The sequence below is a fragment of the Cheilinus undulatus genome, linkage group 17 (genome assembly GCF_018320785.1).
Source record: "Cheilinus undulatus linkage group 17, ASM1832078v1, whole genome shotgun sequence".
Taxonomy (NCBI): Eukaryota; Metazoa; Chordata; class Actinopteri; order Labriformes; family Labridae; genus Cheilinus; species Cheilinus undulatus.
This window is the reverse complement of record NC_054881.1, coordinates 38,609,477-38,628,640: the sequence shown is the minus strand read 5'-3', so window position 1 is coordinate 38,628,640 and position 19,164 is coordinate 38,609,477. Positions and strand designations below refer to the sequence as shown.

Here is a 19,164-nt window from a genome sequence, read left to right as displayed (position 1 = left end):
ACTGACTCACAGTCCACTAGGACAGTACTAGACAGTACTCCATAAGCTGTCAAAAAGGTCACGGTTCACACATTCATCTTTACTACAAAACCCATCATGTAACCCATGAAAAGTTATGTAAACAGTACTTGCAACTGCCCTTTAAAACTAAAAGTATTTAGTTTTAACGCCATCTTTCCATGACCATAGCATGTTGTACTATGATCACTAGAATTCAAAAGCTCTAGATTATGTCAGTCCAAATCCTGCCAAGAAAAACTAGGTGATCACAAATATTGTCACTCTGTTGTGTTGTATTTTATCTCTGAAACGTAAAATTTTTTATACAAGATATTTTTAAAGCTGTAGAGAGCTAAACACTGGAAACCGAGACCTCAGCAACTGCAACCTTAAACTAAAATGAATTAGTTTCTCCGAGAACAAGAACAAGCGACACTCCTTTAAACCTGGCTGCAATGACCGTTGATGACTGAAAACAAGAACCCTACGTTTTTTTGTTTATTTCTATTACCTTGGTTAAAAGACGATAGCAGTTGCTGAGGTCGAAAATTTTGGCAAAATATAATCTTCAAACTTTGCAATCTTATTTTAATGCCAACACTTTAAATAATGTTCGAATTCCTCACAAATTAGAATTAGGAATATGCAACACTGACAAAACAATGTGAGCTTTCAACCCTAAAATTGCAAAAGGTCCCAATAACTGACCAGAACTGAACCAAAAATTTAACGGACATTAAAACTGATTAACAGTACTGAATGATAAGGCAGCCAAACAACAGACACCACTTAAAACTTTAAGACTGGACACTAAACAGAGGGAGACGCATCATACGTGACTGAAGACAGACTTGGTGAGCTTAAAAGCATCAGATTCTTTTGGACTACTTTAAAAAAAAAAAATCAAATAAACCAGCACCACATTTATAATCTTAACACATGTATTTTGTTTTTCTCTTATTTTTCAGAATAGTGATTTTCCACTGTTTCGAGCTCACAAGTCTGCACAGCTTTTAAAGGATAACCTTTAAGGGAATGTGTGTCTTAAGATAAAAGTATAACGTTTTGGATGCATTCACCTGCCAAGTGACATTGTCCATGCACTGGATGTGATTGCTGCTACTTATTTTTGAATCAGGCCCTGTGAGGCCTTTACACTTGTGATGAATTGGCATTTACAAATTGAAAAGTAGGCATAAGGCATTTCACTCAGATATCACACTCAAATCCTAATTATTTACCTAAAATTAACAAGAGATTGAGAAAAGCAACAAAATAAGTCAAAATCAACTCATCGTTTTAATATGTGACACTGAAAATGATATATCTAGATTTTGACTGTCGTGGCAAAAATACCTCTTAAATGGTAAAAGCAGGTTATATTTATCTGGAAAGACAATCAAGTATCAGAGTAGTTGTGATTGAAGGAGAAAAAAATAACAGTGATATTGATTTAAAAACCAGACAGTAAAAATGGAAAATATATATACCATCCAGCAATAGATCGTAATGCAACAAAGAAAACAAACAATTCCATTTCCAAGAGAACCAACACTGCGTCCACTTAACGCACTGATAAATATATTCACGTCTTTATATATAAAAATGTAGGGGACAAACAAATTTTTACAAGGACATGAAAATTTAGTCTGACGACTCAGATTCACAACAAAATGAAAACAAAAATCTGATGAAGCATTCTTTTGTCCCTGACACAAGACAGAAACAACAAGGGTCATTGCACTTCTTTCAGAGTCAAATGAATGTTATGGGTATGAAAACCCTAGAGGGTGCAGTGCTCTGATACATCTGCACCACTTCTCTGATCCCCACTGAGAGAAATACAAGGGCAGCAGGAAATTAAAGATACCTGTGCAAAAGTGCTTCCTGCATCCTATGCGACTGCCATCCCTCAACTAACCCTCGGCATGTGGCTGCCCTCTCTGCAGGCAGAAACTTGATCTTGTTCTGGAAAGCAGAGCTCATTGGCTACAGTACAGGAAATTCAGTGTAATCACTTGTGGTTATATTATGTATAGTTGGGATGTGGACTCTTCTTTAAAACTGATCAGAAATTCTAAAACCCCCTTTTTAAACGTTGTTCTGTCCTTGCTTCTAAGTAGCTTGGTCACTCATCTTTCCCAGTGAACCCTTACATTCCCTGCCAGCTCAGTAACATATCTTCCGCTTAGGGAACTCTAACCTGCATCAGTGCCATGGAACAATCACTTCATCCTCAGCCGGGATGAACTGAGCCATGAATCGGTTGCATGCTTATTGCTATAAAGACACTCGGAGAGGAAAAAAAGGCTAGCGATTGTTTTGCAAGCTATCGTGCAAGTAGTTTAATAAGATTTGCACACATCTCAAAGAACTCGATGGTGTGGCTTCCCGGTCGAGGGACAGACGCGTTATCTCCCCCTCCCGTAGAGTCGATGGATGAGGTCAGCGATGAAGCTAAGGAGCCCTCTGCAGCCTTGGTGGGGTGCACAGTGCTTGACGTAGCAGGAGCGTCTGCACCATCTACATCGTTCTTTATAGTGGTGCGGTAGTTGCCCACAGACCCGGAGCGGAGAGGGGTAGCAGTTCCAGATTTTGTCTCCAACATATCATCTGAATCACAGAAAGACATATTTTCTTTTACTTTAGACACACAAACAAAACTGTATGCAACTTCAGCCCAGAATCAAGGAATCTGCAGGTTTTTAAATATTTTGGAAAGACTTAAAATCCTTGTATTCACTGATAAAGAAGTGGTACTGGTGACAGCTACATTTGGAATCATGCCATTTCTGTTTTCAGACTGAAACCTTGTTTTACTTAGTTGTCTGGAACAGTCTTTGCAAATGATAACCTCTCGTTCTGAACTCAAAGTTACTTCACTGTTGACAAATATTTTGCACATGCACACACACCAATCAGCACAGGGGCTGGAAGAAATCAATTCATGCTGTCTGACACACTAATGTACTGCCTGCACCATCGATGGAGCTGTTAGTTACTCAGCCTGTCCTGGTTTCCCAAAAGAAAAGTTTTAAGACAGTGGATTTCACTAAGAGGAAGCCTGGCCTGACGTATCTGCTAAGTGTGCTAAAGTAAAGTAATGTAGCCTGCTTTGGGAATGGCTCAGAAACACGCTCACCCGAAGTGAATGTCAGCCACTAACTGCTAAACGGCACGGACTATATCAACAGGATCTATCATCTGTTTCATTTAAAACACCAGTGTTACAGTTTAACATGTGACCATGTTACCTGGTGACTATGTCGAATGTGTCTGGGATAATAACGGAGTTCAAAAACTTGAAAAACCCCTTTGTTTATTTTTTCAATACATTCATATCTTCTAAGCACATTTTTGAGACGGTGGAAATGTTCAGTATTTCAACAGTGTTGTAATTACGAACACCGCTGACACTTTGAGCTGAAAAGTCATCAATTAACACAGTCACTTGTTAAAACATAACACCTGCTCTCTTGCAGCATTGTCAAAAGTAAAGAATTTGGATTTATGATTGTTTTTTCTGCTGATGAGCTTCTGAAAAATACTATTCCTGTTTAAGCCCACGTCTTTTATCCATACAAAAATATTTTTCAATTTGAGCATAAATTACTGTCTTTTTTATTGTTGTAATGAGCTGCTAAAAACACTACGAATACACACTGCTCTCTGATGTTATGTGATGTCTTAGTTTGCATGACATCTAATTTTCGTCTGGGTTCTTGATGTCTTATTATACTGTTGAATTATTATCTTGATTATTATTTTGGCTAGGTTCTTCTTTGTCTTTGTGTTTGTCTTCTGTTCATTGCTTTGTTCTTCTGTCTGCTTCTGCACATGTCAAAGCACTTTGCAAATCCTTGCTTTTAAAAGTGCCTAACAAATGAAGTTATAAGCATTATTATTGTAAAACAAAAGCATTATCTTCAGCACATTTCATTAAGCTTTTTAATGTTTATAATTTACAGTGTCTAAGTGCACAGCAGACTGGAGCAGATACTGAAATAAGCACCTCTTTATGAGAAACGGGCAATAGGTTGTGAATCAGGAATCAGTTAAAATAATTTCTGAATCAAATTGTGACCCCAAGAATCTAACTCTGTAGGGCACCATATATACACCCTGTTGTGTTGGCATATGTTCCTCTGTCCTGTCATGATGGCAGTAGCGTTGTGCTCTCTGGTTATTATCACAGCATGCAGGTAATCACATTCTTGCATGTCATGGACAGTTATTCTACTGTGCGTCAACTTGTTGGAGTAAATTAAAGCGCATACTGTGACCTACAATCATGACAAGTCCAGCCGGACATGTCAAGGACAACAAACACTGATGTTTGTTAAAGGCTTTACATCAAGGAGAGGATGTCTTTACCAGACGTCATGAGCTAAAATCCTGATTTGCACATCACAATGACACAGAATTAAATACTACACTAGACTATTCGCTCCTTTTCAAGCATGAACTGTCTGATAATAAAAAGACGTTGCTGTTATATTGCCACTATTGTAATTTCGAAACTGATAGAGGTCTGCTGTAGCAGCGGAGGAAGTTCAATCCTCGTGCTGTGATAGATAAGAACAGCACTGCAACTCATTTGATGCGAGCCAAGTTTGAACACACAAAAATTTTGTTTGATGAAAACGGACAAGTCTAGATAGACAGTGTGTCAACTATCCTTCCTCATTTTGATCTGTTACACATGAACAGAGTGACAGTCAAAATGTAGTCAGGTACCCTTTACACAGCATGCCTCAGCAGCCTACAACAACACTCTTATCTCTCAGTTTCCCTTTGAGGTACTACTGCACACCTACGCAGGCTGTGCAAAAGCCTGAGCTCTAAACCCCGAGTCAATCATTTATGAAGTCGGCACTGACGCAGATCACTACAGGACGGAATCCAGGTAAACACTAACAAGACACAAGGAGCTAGACTCCGGTCTGGGAACAGTCTGGAGGACTAATAGAACAGTAAAGACCAGGTGAACCACTTTGACTTTTAAATCAACCTTTTATATAAGTAGCTTTTTAAAAAGCTCCCCTGCTGATCCACTTTTTGATGATTTTTAGGAATATGTTGAGTAAATCACAAATTATACTGTCTTTTGCATGCAAATTTAATAAATAGAAATGATAATAGATACATGAAAGTGTAGCTGAACTATCTTACCATCTATGCTACGGAAGTCTAGGAGGTAGGTTCTACTGTCCACCTGGTAGAGTTGAAGGCTCATTTTGGTTTGCATGCCAGTAATCGGATTCTTCCTTCTCACACGTAGATAATATGGATTCACAACCTGAAAAAGTATCAAAGGGTAAAAAGGCAATGACTGTCAAGGATTAAGATTTGACAAATATATTTTTTGTTCCATTTTTACACGACTCCCTCTTACCTTCCATTCATAGTCCAGCTGTTTCATGGCACGGCACACTTCTGACATGATGTCATTTGGTCTACTCTGACTGCGGATACCAAGGTGCCACTTGGCCCTCCTGACACCCTGGTGCTTGGACTTCTGGGGGTTCAATTCATCCAGAGTGTGACGAGGCCTTGGCAGAGTCTCCGCCACAAGGAAGGGGACACGTTCTGGGTGGGGCTTAACGACGCCAGTCACAGCAGCACCAGACGTGGTCAGGTGCTGGTCATCGAGGAAAGAGTCGGGGGGGCTGGACGCCAGGTAGAAATCCTTGGCTTCACTCATGATGCGACGATTGTCGATGATGAGGTGGTAGGCGACCGCTAGTGGGTCCTGATGGTTGCGACTGTAAATGCAGGCCAGGACTTCCTCTTCTGTGCACTCAAACTTCTCACAAACCTCCTTAAGGGCTTCGTCATCGATCATGTTGTTGCTGTAGGAGGGGTCTTCAGGGAACAAGTACTTGGGTAAGTCCTCTTTAAACCAATCGTCCTCTCTGTGGGAGAAGATGTTATTTTTGTTGTTAAAAAAAAAACAATGACTCTGAATGCAACATATTCATTCGTTTTTAAAATAGGGCCATCAAAGTAGCACATTCATGTTGACATTTTATCACAGAAAAAAGTATCAGAAAGGTCGACGCAACTCTCTACAACCGTTAGCAACAGCAGAGACATGCTTAGCTATGCTCTAGTGATGTTGAAAACAATCAATCCTGCATTGATGCACAGGCAGCATATAATTGATGAAGGTGGACACTGCAAGTGTATCTTCCCCCCTGCAGCTGGACCAACTGTAAAAACTCTAATAAATGCCTGTTTCCCTTCCTGCTTTCAATACATGTCAGTGGTAGTCTGTTTTAAAAGGTGATGCTTTTCCTGTTACTGCACTAGTCTCATCTATTCCTGTGTTAAAACGATGCTGGCGCGTCAACCTGGAAATACTCAGGGGCTTGCAGAGTGCAGCCTGCTAACAGAAACACAGAGAAAGTTAGGGAGCATTACAGAAGGAGACAGCGAAGACAGACATTTTCATCGAGGATTGATGGACTCTTTTATGTTGGCTCTGTTTGTTGTCCCCACTGACAGTTTGAAACTAGCATGTCTCATATGCTACAGTACCGTTGCGATGTGGTCATGACTTACATTACCACAAGACAAAAAACACATCTGTTGAGAGAACAAACCACATGATGGCATGGAAAATGAATGAACCAAGAGTCCAAAATGATGGATTTTACAAGCATCCTCACTCAATCAAACACTGCCAAACAAAATGCTAACAATGTTCCCTTAAACTCACGGTAGTTTTGAGTTTATAAAAAATCCTTTTTGTAATTGAATAAAATAATGACACATTTTAGTTCAGAGTAAAAATCCTAACAGGATGATCTTAAGTTAATTTCTCTCATTAAATAAGATCTGTCAGAGTGAGGGAAGGATAGAGAGAGGGACACAAAGAGGTTTAATTTCAACATGAAACTGTTTAAAATTTATATTTTATGCAAACATTTCACTAGAAATAAGAGAAGAAAACTATTTCAGTATTTATTTTCATTTAACATCCATCCATTATCTATGCCGCTTATCCCGTTTGGGGTTGTAGGGGGCTGGAAATTATCCCTGTGGTCATTGGACTGGTTGTCAACCACAGGGCTGACATGTAGAGACAAACAACCAAGCACGCTCACACCAGGCCTGTGCTCAAAAAAATCAAAATGGCCATATATCGTCATCAGTGCAGATTTCACAGAATCCATAAAGCTGTAGATGCTGTGACGGCAGTTATAAATATATACCCCACATGGTGCAGTTAACAATAAAACCAGCAGATGACAGCCGGTACAAAACTGCATGATGCAGCACACGCCTCACTCAACCAAAACAAGCAGGTACTCACACCGATAACATGGATCAGAGTGTTTATCTAATGTCTGCAGGTTAGAACCAAAGATACTGGATTATTTTGGGTTTCCTCAAAGAGCAAGGAGTCAGGAATTGGACATAAGTCATACAAGCTGTAAGAAGGTAAAACACTGCAGCAACACCAATCTTCACTGACACACCACACCAGGGTAAACAGCAGTTAGCAACAACAGCTAAGCTCACTGGGCTAAACTGTGTCATTCCAGCCAGCTCTGAATGACGCTGTCAACTCAAAGTTTCCCTCAGCTTCTTATCAGGAGGATCAAAACCAACACTTTATGCTTTATTTGTAAAGATGTGAGTTAAACAGCGGCGCCAATAACAACAGGTTAAGGTGGATGCTTAGGAATGTGACTGACATTGTTTAATCCTCACACATGCATTCATTACAGAAGCAGCGGTGCCATTTTATGCAGAAGTGAAGCAGCAGAAAAGTCAGTCTTACAAACTCAAGAGGGCATAGAGTAAAGTGAAACCAGAATGTTATATGAAAAGTACGAATAGCAACAGCAAGAGAGACAACAGAAAGGGTCATTTTAAGTTTACAAAATTAAATATGAATTAATTCGTGTTAATTAATCGCATCCATCCGGAGTTATATGTAAAAATGGACAATGCACTGGATAAATTGTGATGCATCCTGATAGTGAATACTAAATACAATTGGCCTGATAATTCATATCAAATCGTGAGACAAGTCAAGATGCAAAGCTCTAGTTTTCAGGCACCCAAACCGCTGTTTTTGCGTGAGCAAACAAAGGCAACAAAAGGTTTCTGGATGAAGTTGTTGCTGTGTAAAAATGGCATCATTTCAAAAATAGCATCCACTCTTTAATCCAAACAAACAAAAAAAAAGTCTTGACTTCTTTTAACAATTAAAATTGATCTCATCAGGCTCACCGGATCTCTTTGATGGTGGCTCTCTTCATAGGGTCCACTTGCAGCATGTGTTTAAGGAGGCTAATTACAGATGGATTCAGATACTGTGGTGTGAAAAAGATTCCATCACAGATCTTCTTGAAGAGCGTTGGCACATGATCGTCATCAAAGGGAAGTGTCCCGCACAACAAGGCATAAAGGATGACCCCACTGCTCCAGATATCCACCTCTGGGCCAGCATATAACCTGCAGGAGTGTAAAAAGAAACAATACAGTAAGCATAAAAGCAACATTTTACTGCATTATGTTTATGCAGCAACAACTTGAAAGAATACTGTGTGTCTATATGAACTTTCATGATATGATGGCAAAACACATCACCTTCCTGAGATGACCTCAGGAGCAGCATAGTTAGGAGAACCACAGCTTGTCCGCAGAAACTCTCCATCTGACATCATGTTTGATAAACCTGCACAGAATTTAGAGTCATAATGTAGTACCAACATGTACTTCAAATGCAGATGGATTCAAACCTGCAAATTCAGATTTATTTTTGGCCCCTCACAAACTGAGCCATACACCCTGTAAGACAGTCAACCTTGAATTCTCCACATCTTTACAGGTGAAATGATGAGCTATGTGCCTACTCATAAACACATTTCTCCATTACCCTAAGAGTGATCAGTTTTGTTGTCTCGTGTAAAGAGTCGACAGAATATAGCAGTGTCATCTGTTTCACACTTGTGTTTGGGGCTGAGACACACTTACCAAAGTCTGCGATTTTGGCGTTCATGTGTGCATCAAGCAGCACATTTTCAGGCTTGAGGTCTCGGTGCACCACCATGTGTCTGTGGCAGTAGTCTACTGCAGAAATAATCTGCTGGAACAGCCGCCGACTCTCCTTCTCATCCAACTGTCAAAGCACAAATCATCTATTAGGTGTGATCTTCTCTGTGACTTAGTTAGCACATCACAGCTGACTAAGCAGTGCTTTGTGTGGTGTTTTGAAATCTTCTGCAGCCGCTTTAAGTGTTTGGTTCACAGGTTATTGTGCATATTCTGCACTAAAGGCTGTAATAACACTAAGAACATAAAGCACTTCTATGGTCCTGTCTCTGTCTTTAAATGCAGTACACAACAGTTAACAGCTAATGCACTCAGGAAGAAATGTGGTATCTTATTGCATCATTCTAAGTATCAAAGTGTGTTACCTTTCCATTTTTGCAGATGTAGTCAAAGAGCTCTCCTCCTGAGACATACTCCATCACCATGAAGATATCTGTAGGGGTGCTAATAACCTGATACCTGCAGACATTAAAACAGAGTTTCATTTATTTGTAGTGGCTCTCAAATGGTGGGTTAGGACCCCAAAGTCATGAAGCTTTTTCCAGTGAGTGCAGGTATGTGCCAGTAAAGTGCAGTATAAAGTCTATGGACAGTAGCCCTAAATGGATGGAGAGTAAATTTACGCATTTAGGTTTCCCATGATGATGACAAAATGTCAGTATTTCAATCAAGATTTCTATTATCTCCTTTTACTTTTTGATAATAACGCTTGTTTTCCTGAGATTATGAGGAAGTTTCTCGAGAAGTTACCAATTCCCATGCTGTTTCAAAAAAATGGAGAAAAATTAGATGTATGCATGTATGTCCTTCTGTAATGATGTGCTTTTGTTTAGTCCTTCTCTTTTGTTTGACTGTGGTTTGTTCCAGTCCAAAAAAAAGCATTTTTTAAATTAGAGATACAGTGCATCATATTTAGTCAAGTACCTTTTAGCAGAACAAACTTGGTGAAAATAAAACATAACATTTAAAAGTAGGCCTATCTAAATGAGTGTTTAATCACCTGAATACATGAAAATGTGTATATCTTCATCAGCTGAGAATAAGCCTTTTATTCATATGTACTCATTGAATGAGCTCATTTCACCATAACCCAAAACAGGACACATTTCTGTGATATACGGTCCTGCAGTGAGAGAAGTGGCCTCATTTCAGCCTAATACTGTCTCGATTTTTATTCATAAAGGGGCTAGGAAAATGTGTATTTACAGACACAGAGTGATGACATCAGCTATGTTCACACTGCATTTATAAGTGACCTGAATCTGATTTTTTGCTCACATGTGACTCTGATCTGTTTTTTATTCTGACAGTGTGAACAGCACAAGTCATATTGAACTTGATCTTTTTGAATGATTCAGGCCACTATCATATGTGGTTCTACATCAGATACGTATCTGATCTTTTAGAAGTCAACTGCAGTGTGAACAGCCAAACAAAAAAAAAAGTTCCCAAGAAAAGATCAGAATTGTGCATAAAGGCCTGCAGTGTGAACCTGGCCATAGTGTCACACACCTGCCTGCTGCACTCTGAACCACAGACAGAGTGGCAGAATCACTTCGAGTTCTGTGCGTGTTTTATGTAAATTGTGCATGTAATTCAATGATTATGCCAACTGAAAATTTTAATAATGACTGAAGTTATCTTGTCAGGTGAAGCCCATGTAGAGAGATGGAGATGCTTAGTAATAACTTAGTCAAACATTGAGAGAACCGAATATTGACTGTAACAATTAAAAAAACAGGACCAGATCTGCCTTTGCCAAATTCTCTGTGTTACATGGGCATGCAGTGAAAACTGTGATGTTGACTGCAGTGTTTCTGCCTCTCAACTGCTCGACTCTAAGAATGTGGTCTCTTGAGATCATCAGGAAAGTTTGCAAACTTTGTGCAGACTGTCCAATTGCCTGTTCCTTGCACCCTGGTGGTTTTGCTTACCCTGAAGCAGTTCCATATGGGCCAGCTAGAGCTCCTAATAAGGACAGACGCTTGAGTCTTAGTTTCATTTTCAGCCATGAATACCTGCCCTGTCATATCAGAAGGAGGAGCAGTGAAGGTAACAATCTAAGGTTGACCAGTTGCAAACCCCTACTAGCTGAGAATAATTAATTTTTCACAGACAAATTTAGCTCCTATAAGCCTTGAATTTCTGATGTATTATTATTATTATTATTATTACAGCGGCCTAGTTCAGACTGCTGCAACTGTGGGTGGTGACGTTCTAAAACCATCCCATCACGGATCTTTGGTCTGGACTGGGCTAAAGATGCCGCTTATATTCCCACACAGAGTACCTTTAAATAAATTCAAGCAGTTGTAAGTTTTAAAAAATTTGGGTTGCAATTTCTCTTAAGGAGTGGTGGGTCTTGATACCCAACCACAGGAGAACCACTGGTTTAAGGTGCCAACAATTAACAGTTATTACAATGTCAGATGGTGTTATGAGCTAAAAATTCTAAATGAGATTGCTTACATGGAAAAATAAAATATGACAAGTAACAAAAAATGTTTTTTTTTTCCATTGACAAGACAAGATCAAAATCCAGGCCCATGTAGGTGTGCATGTGCTTTAATTTAAAGTTTAATTAACGGCAGTGCAACAGTAACACAAAAGTATAACATACTCTCTTTGTTTGCATTAGTGTTAAGGATTTAGCCCTTCAATAAAAGTCATACTGTCACAAACCAGCTTTTGGCTGTCAGATATGCCGTCCCTCATTCCCGACCTCAATCATTAGTCAGGCATAAATGTATGTTCATAAATTAAATTTAGAGCAGTGTCCAAGCAACTCTGGCTGAAAGGAGGGTCACAGAGCAAGGTTGGTGTTTGTGTGCACCACTGCACCACTCTGATAAAACCATTAACCTGACTTCAACTGCACTTAGTGCATTTAAAAGCCATCAGTGCAATCGCAAAAATCGATACTGGTCCTTGAGATTTCCTGCCTTGCCTATTGTGCCAGGTAGATTCTCAAAGTTTTAAAAGTTTTCATGCAAGTTTCATTATTATCATTTAATGTTATTTCATCTGTTAAGTTAGCTCACATTACCCTAGATGCTTCTACCCATCATATATGGCATGAATAGAAACCCTACACTATAATGAACTCCATCTACTGATAATGAATAATCAACTCTAACGTGCTCCAGACAAAATTAAACAAACTAAAGTTGTGAAAGCACCTTAACTAGAGGGCGTTATTTTTCAAACATCAAGCCTCAAGTCCCTTAGCAACAATAGTATATTTGTTTCCCACAAATACCACAATTTAGCTCATCTATGATACAGCAAATATGTGGTTAGATCCATGCTGTGCAGAGACACTAAGAATTACAGAGCTCCAAATGAGTGGAGGAGATTTGTATTTTTTTGCAGTAGAAAAAACTAAATGTGTTAATGGTTGCAGCCTTGACTATGAGTCTAAGGCTTGAGGAAAAATTCCTGCACCTTAACACTTTATTACATTAAAATAGCTGTAGCACTGGCTGTGCTTGCACTTAAGCCACATATCTCACTGAAATTCTGCCATGTAACCCTTTAAGCTCTAAATCCACACATCTCAAAATATTAAAATGAGTAAAGCCCAGTGTCAATGTTTGTCTAATTCTAATCCATAAGCTTTCATCCATGTATCCTTATATCTCACGTCTGCAGGTTAATGCAGTGGTGATTATGTTACACTTTTAAGGGAAAACAATCTTCAAGTTTAGCAGACGAGAGTTGCTGAGTAACTGCATATCCCAGTCACTATGGCTACAAACTGTGCTAATGTGTCCATTTGTCTTCACAGAAGTTATTCAGACTAAACAGGCAATGCTATTCGCTCTGCTGCAGTGTTTGTCCACCCTGTCAAAGATTGGATCTGTCTCTCTTACACACACAAAACAGAGTTTACATTCTTGTGCATGCATGACATCTAGCTGGTATTTCAGGCAATTAGCCACACCTCCTGGGCAGTAATGACCCTCAAACTGTGGCCTTCGCTGCAGCCTGTGGATCTCACCAAGCAGGAAGTAGTCTGGCAATTTGCTAACTTTATTTTTAGGTTACTGACTCTTTCAGACACAGTGGAGCAACTCAGCTTTTTGTGTGGTGGAATAAAGGTTTTACTTAGCTGCATCTACAATGACTGCTAAAAACACCCATACAACAGAGCAACAAGAGTGTGCAGAGACGACCTCTGGTTAGTATCAAAGTCAGCCCAGACATAAAAAGTTAAACAATGACTCATTCAAAGCGGTGTGACTGTCTGCATATCATTCGGCAGGAGGGATAATATGGGACAAAAACAAAAATATGCATCAGAGTAGATGACTCTAGACTGTTAAATTCCAAATTAATGAGCTCTGGGAATACACTTTGGGTGAATTACTAAGATGGAACAGTGCGGTATCATAAGAGACCAGGATAAAAAGACCTTTTCCCTTCATAACAAGAGGTCAACAGAAGGGATAACCATAACAGGCAATAAAGCAGAATGAGGCGAGGATTGTAGGGAGAGGACAGACTGGGTCAGACTGATATTGTCCTAGATGGATGTATTCTAAAACACACCATTAAAAGCCTGGAAATAGCTCAGTGGGTGGCATTAATGTGGCGGCAGGAGGATTACGGAACAGCGAGCAGGGTGTAATCTAGGACTTACAGTTTAATTATGTGAGGATGCCTGAAAAGCTTGAGGTTCTGGATCTCCCGCCGGATCTTTCCCACCACATCCAAACTGCGAATCTTCTGTCTGTTCAGGATCTTCACCGCAACTTGGTGCTTGGTCAGCTCATGCTGGCCTACTGTGGGGAGAAAAAAAGAGAATGCATTTGAGTCATACAAAGAATATATAAAAATAGGATAATCAAGACAAAAATGATACGATGCGATTTCAACTTTGAGGATCCAAGAGAAAGAAAAACATATTTCTGGCTCTTTGGGGTAAAGGAAACCTCCTGTCAACTCCATAGTATAAAAATATCAGCTGTTGAAGCTGATATAAAAATGCTGGCAGTTTCTTATTTACATTCCATCAGCTGATGCAGAGTATCTTTCACCTTTATTAAACTGTACGCTTCTCTACCTGATGAAAGTAAGTCCTTTCTATTTAACTTTCTTTTATCTAAGATCCAGCCCCCACCAACTCATAAGAGAGAAGCCAGTTGTACCAGCTCTGTTTAAATTCCGTCTTAAGTTTGGGTGGGGGTGGACTGGTCGCCAGTCAACTGCAGGGCTAACATATAAGGACAAACAACCAGGCACGCTCACATTCACACCTATGGCCAATTTTTAAGTTGCCAATCAACATAATGAGCATGTTTTTGGTGGTGGGAGGAAGCCGGAGTACCTGGAGAGAACCCACACATGCACAGGGAGAACATGCAAACTCTGCCCAGAAAGGCCCAGACCGGGAAGTGAACCAGGAACCTTCTTGCTGTGAAGCAACAGCGCTAACCCCTGCACCGCCGTGCAGCCCAAATCACAATGTTGTCTAGTACAATCACAGTTGTACATTACTAATCTTACCAAATGGAGGGTAATGTCCAAACTAACCCGAATATTCGTTCATAAATCATGCACCAATTGTGAAGATCAGAGTCAATACTGGTGTTTTTATGGGTATTTTTAGATTCATTTTGGGCCTTTTGCCTTTATTTGGACAGGACAGCTGAAGACAGACATGAAATATGAGGAGAGAGAGTGGGGGAAGACATGCACCAAACAGCACCTAGACCGGAAATTGATCCCGTGACCAGTGTGTCTACAGAACTACAACTTCTGTATGGGTGCCCACTCTACTCACTGAGCCAAACTAGTGCCCAATACCGATGTTTAAAATAACAATTTAGCCATGATTATCATCTCATTTATTTCATACATGATGGAAAAAATATAAATAAAAGGGAGAAAATGGTTTAACTTGGAAGGTATTAGAAAATATGACATGTGAACCTGCTGACTGACTTATTTAGAAACTGGAGAATGAAATGTACTTTTCAATGTTGTGAGAGGATAAGAGTTTTTAACAGTCTATTTCAAGTAGGGTTGCACAGATTGTGAAATCAGGGCCAGTACTGAGAAAGATGTTTAATACATCATTTTAGCTGATTGCCCATACTGATGCAGATGTTTTTTCATTACTTTTATGGCTGCAAGACTCCCAAAATACTGGAATTGTCTCTCATATCTGACTACAAAAACAGACCACTCTGTCCAAAGGGTCACTTCTTCAGCCAGATAAAGTACCTCTTCGCTTGATCAGCCATAAATCATGCTTGCTAGGGTATTAAACAAGAGATAAAAATTGGCTGCTGGTATCTGTTCATGCCACATTATTTGCTGATGTGCCTAAGTCTGTCAACAGAGCCGATATCACAGATACAAGTGATGAGCTGATGATATTTCCCTAATACTAAGGACATGAAAATACTGATTATAGCAGTTTCAGTAAATCTGGGGGAAAATTCATGGTTACAGAAAACTTGAAACCTATTAAGCTGTTAAATCTGATCTTGAAGAGACTTTAACTTCTGTTGTTTAGTCAGTATCTTTTAAGGGTGGCCCACTGGCCAAAAATGTGAGATGTGTCAAAAACAAAACATCAAATCTTTTGATTTTAATGGAAATAATAACATATGACTTGTGTTGCAGAGGCTTCACATGGCAGTGATATACAACTGCAGGGCGCCTGGAGAAAAGTAAGCAAACATATCAGAACACAGATACCAAACAGAGAAAAACTATAATATCCAAATGCACAGTGGGAACACAGCACCCTTGCATGTGAAAGCTAGTCAATAGTTGCTATTGATTTACCAGGTGTGCTTGTAGTCAAGTATTAACCAAGTCTCCAGTAACGAGACCATAACAATCAAAGCGCTCAAACTCCAGCAAACTGCACATCTCTTCCTTCCTGGAACATGTAAAAATGAGTGTGGAGAGATGACTCACTGGGAATTAACTATAAACAAAGCTGGTGGTTGTTTTTGGAGAGGGGCTGGGTTGGTTCAGGTCATTTGGTTATATTTGGGTGTAATCATGTGTTCCTGGGGACACAAAACGACTACAAGATAAAACAGAAAACAGTCTGCAGACTAGGCTTTGGACTGTAAACAAACATGCGTATCGGGGGCATATCTCGACAGAAATGTATGCAAATAAAGAAAGACATTTTCTGAAGTCATCTAGGTGCTGATACCTGCAGGTACAAGATGATGTGTGTATTGACACACTTATCGTTCCGCCCTCTGGACTGACCACAGGGCGTAGATGGGGCTGGATTTGCCCCTCTGTCTCCACTGGTGCACACATTTTTATAGCGCTTATTATTCAGTGTGGAGGAAAATGCAACTCGTGAATAGAGGGTCATGACAAAGTTAAATGCCAAGCTGTGTAACTTTCTTCTATTATTTGTTAGAAGATGGAAATAAGATACGACGCGAACGAGGGTCACTAAATGCCCCCCAGCGAGAAGGCTATACTTCCCGGTGTGCCTCTTGACAGGCGACTTGTGGCTCTCGAGCTAGCTCGTGCGCTAACTGATATACAAGTGGCTACATAGAAGCTAATTCTATAAAACTTGAAATATCTACCTGTTAGCGTCAACTGCAGCTGACGTTGGCCACATCCCTGCTACGTTATCTCCGTCACTAACAAGTTGAAACAACTAGCAGAACAACAAGTGTGTTACCTTCCTGGTGTTGCGACCATTGAGTATGGTTGCGACAAGTTAGCTTCCATAGCAGGCTAAATTAGCAGCTAGGCTAAAGGCTTCCACTGGTACCGTCTCTCAGATAGCAGGATGCACAAGCGTCAAGACAGCCCGACATACCTTTAACCTTTCCGAATGTCCCCACTCCGAGCGTGTCTCCTAGAATGTAATGTCCAATTTTAACTCTTCCTTCATGTTTCTGTTTATCCGTCGCCATCTTCCCGCAGTGGCCTTGCTGCGGGGTTAGCTAGCTGCGGGCAGAGATGGTCTGAACTCCGCTGTGTACGTCTCCACTCTAGCGGCTCTCTTCAGCGCGGAGGGTGGGAGGCGCCCCGGCTCGTGCGCGATTCGTCAAAAGCGTAAAACGACGTATCATGCTGCGTTCACTTGCTCCTCGTTAACAATTAAATCAGGTGCGCCTATCAACTTATCCAAAATATCGGCCTCCATCTAAAAATGCGTTACCAAACAAAGTGATCCGTGGTTTCTTTACAAATATATTCTTTGCATTTTAACAGGAATACTTTCACTTTTACCTTTAGGCCAGCTACTTTGAAGACGCTACATATTAACTTCCTACACTATCATCTGCCTGCAAAGCTGAAAGAATTGCATTGCAGAATTTTCATTGGTATGTCGTTCAGACAATTGTACTTTGATAATAATAATAATAATGATAATAACAATTATAATAGTAGTAATCATGCTTATATCATGATTATTATCATAATAATCATAATAATAAACTACTAGTATTAATCTTTCTGTCTCTACAGCAATATCCTATGGTGTAATACAGAGCAAGAAGGAAGCATTCAGACCCCCACCACTTTTTAAATGTTGCAATAGTCGAAAAAAAACAACTTTTTTATTCCCATTAACCTAAATGTTTTACCACACCACGTTTACATAAGTGTTTAGACCCTTTAGAAAAACTCTTGAAATTTAGCTCAGGTTCCTCCCATTTCTCTGCATCTCTGCTGAGATGTTTCTACACCTTGATTGGGGTCCATCTGTGGTAAATTAAATCGATTGGATATGATTTGGAAAGGTACACACCTCTCTATAGAAGGCCTCACAGTTGACAGTGCATATCAGAGCAAAAACCAAGCCATGAGCCCAGAGACAGGATTGTTGACAGGCACAGATCTGGGGAAGGCCATCCATCCATCCATCCATCCATCCATCTTCTTCCGCTTATCCGAGATCGGGTCATGGGGGCAGCAGCCTAAGCAGGGAAGCCCAGACTTCCCTCTCCCCGGCCACCTCATCCAGCTCTTCTCAGAGGATCCCGAGGCGTTCCCAGGCCAGCCGAGCGACATAGTCTCTCCAGCGTGTCCTGGGTCTTCCCGGGGCCTCCTCCCAGTGGGACTCGCCCGGAACACCTCACCAGGGAGGCATCCAGACTAGATGCCCGAGCCACCTCATCTGGCTCCTCTCAACGCGGAGAAGCAGCGGCTCTTCTCCGAGTCTCTCCCAGATGACCGAGCTTCTCACCCTGTCTCTAAGGGAGAGGCCAGACACCCTACGGAGGTAACTCATTTCAGCTGCCTGTATCCGCGATCTCTTTCTTTCGGTCACTACCCACCGCTCGTGACCATAGGTGAGGGTGGGAACGTAGATCAACCGGTAAATCGAGAGCTTCGCCTTTCGACTCAGCTCTTTCTTCACCATGACAGACTGATGCAGAGACCGCATAACTGCTGACGCTGCACCAATCCACCTGTCGATCTCCCGCTCCATTCTTCCCTCACTCGTGAACAAGACCCCGAGATACTTGAACTCCTCCACTTGGGGCAGGATCTCATTCCCAACCTGGATAGGGCATTCCACCCTTTTCCGACTGAGGACCATGGTCTCAGATTTGGAGGTGCTGATTCTCATCCCAGCCGCTTCACATTCGGTTGCAAACCTGCAAAAACCTAAAAAAAATCATGCACTGAACGTTCCCAAGAGCTAAGAGGCTTTTATAATTTTCAAGTGGAAGACATTTGGCCCAACCAGGTCTCTTTCAAGAGCTGGTAGCCTGGCCAAACTGAGCAATCAGGGGAGAAGGGCCTTAGTAAGAAAGGTGACAAAGAACCTGATGGTCAGTCTGACTGAGCTCCAGGTGGAGATGGGACAAAGTTCCAGAAGGACAACCATTACTGCAGCCCTGCACAGATAAATACCCACCAATGGTAGCTTTAGCCTAATCCTCTCTGCAGGCAGTTTGGGGGCTTAATGGATATATCTTCTTGAACTAAGTTGACTTTTTCACGAGGCAGGATCGAATCCTGCCATAATCAGATTTATCTTAATGAGCTCCCTATTTTATTGCAAAAAACAAACAAAAAAAACCAACACTTTTAATGCTTGCACACTTATGGGATGAATTAATAAAAGAGAAACACAGCCTTATA

General features: G+C 40.7%; 1 protein-coding gene across 1 annotated transcript; it reads right to left on the bottom strand.

The window, feature by feature from the left end:
* Positions 1 to 1,280: 1,280 nt before the first annotated feature.
* prkaa1 (protein kinase, AMP-activated, alpha 1 catalytic subunit) lies at positions 1,281 to 17,070 on the bottom strand. The gene is made up of 9 exons (XM_041810974.1): positions 16,883 to 17,070; positions 13,712 to 13,853; positions 9,435 to 9,528; positions 8,992 to 9,136; positions 8,605 to 8,692; positions 8,245 to 8,469; positions 5,396 to 5,915; positions 5,173 to 5,299; positions 1,281 to 2,613 (listed from the first exon to the last, which is right to left on the bottom strand). Exons 1-9 carry the CDS (start codon positions 16,977 to 16,979, stop codon positions 2,330 to 2,332), a joined length of 1,722 nt encoding a protein of 573 aa, XP_041666908.1. The 5' UTR covers positions 16,980 to 17,070; the 3' UTR covers positions 1,281 to 2,329.
* Between the last annotated feature and the right edge of the window lie 2,094 nt (positions 17,071 to 19,164).

Excerpts from the sequence above, each read along its gene's own strand:
- prkaa1 (XM_041810974.1), bottom strand. The coding sequence starts at position 16,979 with ATGGCGACGGATAAACAGAAACATGAAGGAAGAGTTAAAATTGGACAT. Across the intron at positions 8,693-8,991 it reads CGCCAAAATCGCAGACTTTG|GTTTATCAAACATGATGTCA; the intron begins GTAAGTGTGTCT and ends AATTCTGTGCAG. Across the intron at positions 8,470-8,604 it reads CCTGAGGTCATCTCAGGAAG|GTTATATGCTGGCCCAGAGG; the intron begins GTGATGTGTTTT and ends ACACTCCTGCAG.